The 945-nt window shown below is 48.3% G+C and overlaps 1 protein-coding gene across 1 annotated transcript; it reads right to left on the bottom strand.

The window, feature by feature from the left end:
- Positions 1–12: 12 nt before the first annotated feature.
- Positions 13–734, bottom strand: LOC109509244 (sodium/potassium/calcium exchanger 1-like). Its single transcript, XM_019859126.1, has 2 exons — positions 509–734; positions 13–287 (listed from the first exon to the last, which is right to left on the bottom strand). Exons 1-2 carry the CDS (start codon positions 640–642, stop codon positions 38–40), a joined length of 384 nt encoding a protein of 127 aa, XP_019714685.1. The 5' UTR covers positions 643–734; the 3' UTR covers positions 13–37.
- Between the last annotated feature and the right edge of the window lie 211 nt (positions 735–945).

Genomic DNA, 945 nt, shown 5'->3' with positions numbered 1-945 from the left:
TGTCGGCGCTGAGAGACCGCATGGTGTAACGTAACCTTCAGACGGAGACGGGACAGACGATGATGCGGTCTTCCAACATGACGCTGAGCACCAGGAAGATAAAGTAGAGCAGGAACATGGTGAAGCCCAGAGTCTTGTTCATCTTCCATTTGCACGACGCGATGGAGATGATGACAAAGAGCAGCATGAGGAAGAGCAAGACAATGGCGCAAAAGAGCCCGTTGCTGCTGACGGCCACGGGGACCAAACCGTGGATGAACGAGTAGATCAGCCACGGCAGCGGCAGACTGAAACATACACAGCGAGAGAAACAGTGAAGAATTAAGTGACTGTTGTGTCATTGTGCTTCTTCGATGTGGTTTGAATGAATGAGCCATCGATAGGCGATATGTAAAATGGCGTTGGGAGTCTATATCAATTGATCACTTTGCCTGGTTGTTAGCGAGCGAATTAGTACGTTAAAAAGAAGAAGAAGAAAAAAGGAAGAGCCCAGAAGGTTAAAACTCACCCCACAGTGATGTCAAAGATATTGCTGCCCACCGAGCTGGACACGGCCATGTCTCCAAGTCCTTTCCGGGCCACGATCACGCTGGTGATGAGGTCAGGGATGGACGTGCCAGCGGCCAGGATAGTCAGGCCCATTATCTCCTCAGAGATTCCGATTGTCTCGCCCACCTGTATGGATAAAACAGAGTTCAACTACAAGTATTGTGTTGCTGATTTGTTGAACTTTATTTCGGGGTCAGCCTTCAAGTGTCTCCAGTTGGTCCAAAACGCTGCTGCTTACCTCCTAACTGGAGCTTGTATACGGAAGCACATAACTCCACTTCTGACCTACCTTGACTGGCTCCCTGTATGTATATTTTTAGAGTTGATTTTTTTTTTGGTCTTGAAATCTTTAAATCACACGTGTTAAACTCAAGGCCCGGGGGCCAAATATGGCCC

The sequence above is a fragment of the Hippocampus comes genome, unplaced genomic scaffold (assembly GCF_001891065.2).
Source record: "Hippocampus comes isolate QL1 unplaced genomic scaffold, H_comes_QL1_v1.1 C16826618, whole genome shotgun sequence".
Classification (NCBI taxonomy): domain Eukaryota; kingdom Metazoa; phylum Chordata; class Actinopteri; order Syngnathiformes; family Syngnathidae; genus Hippocampus; species Hippocampus comes.
The sequence above is the reverse complement of the archived record's forward strand: the minus strand, read 5'-3'. Positions and strand labels throughout refer to the sequence as shown.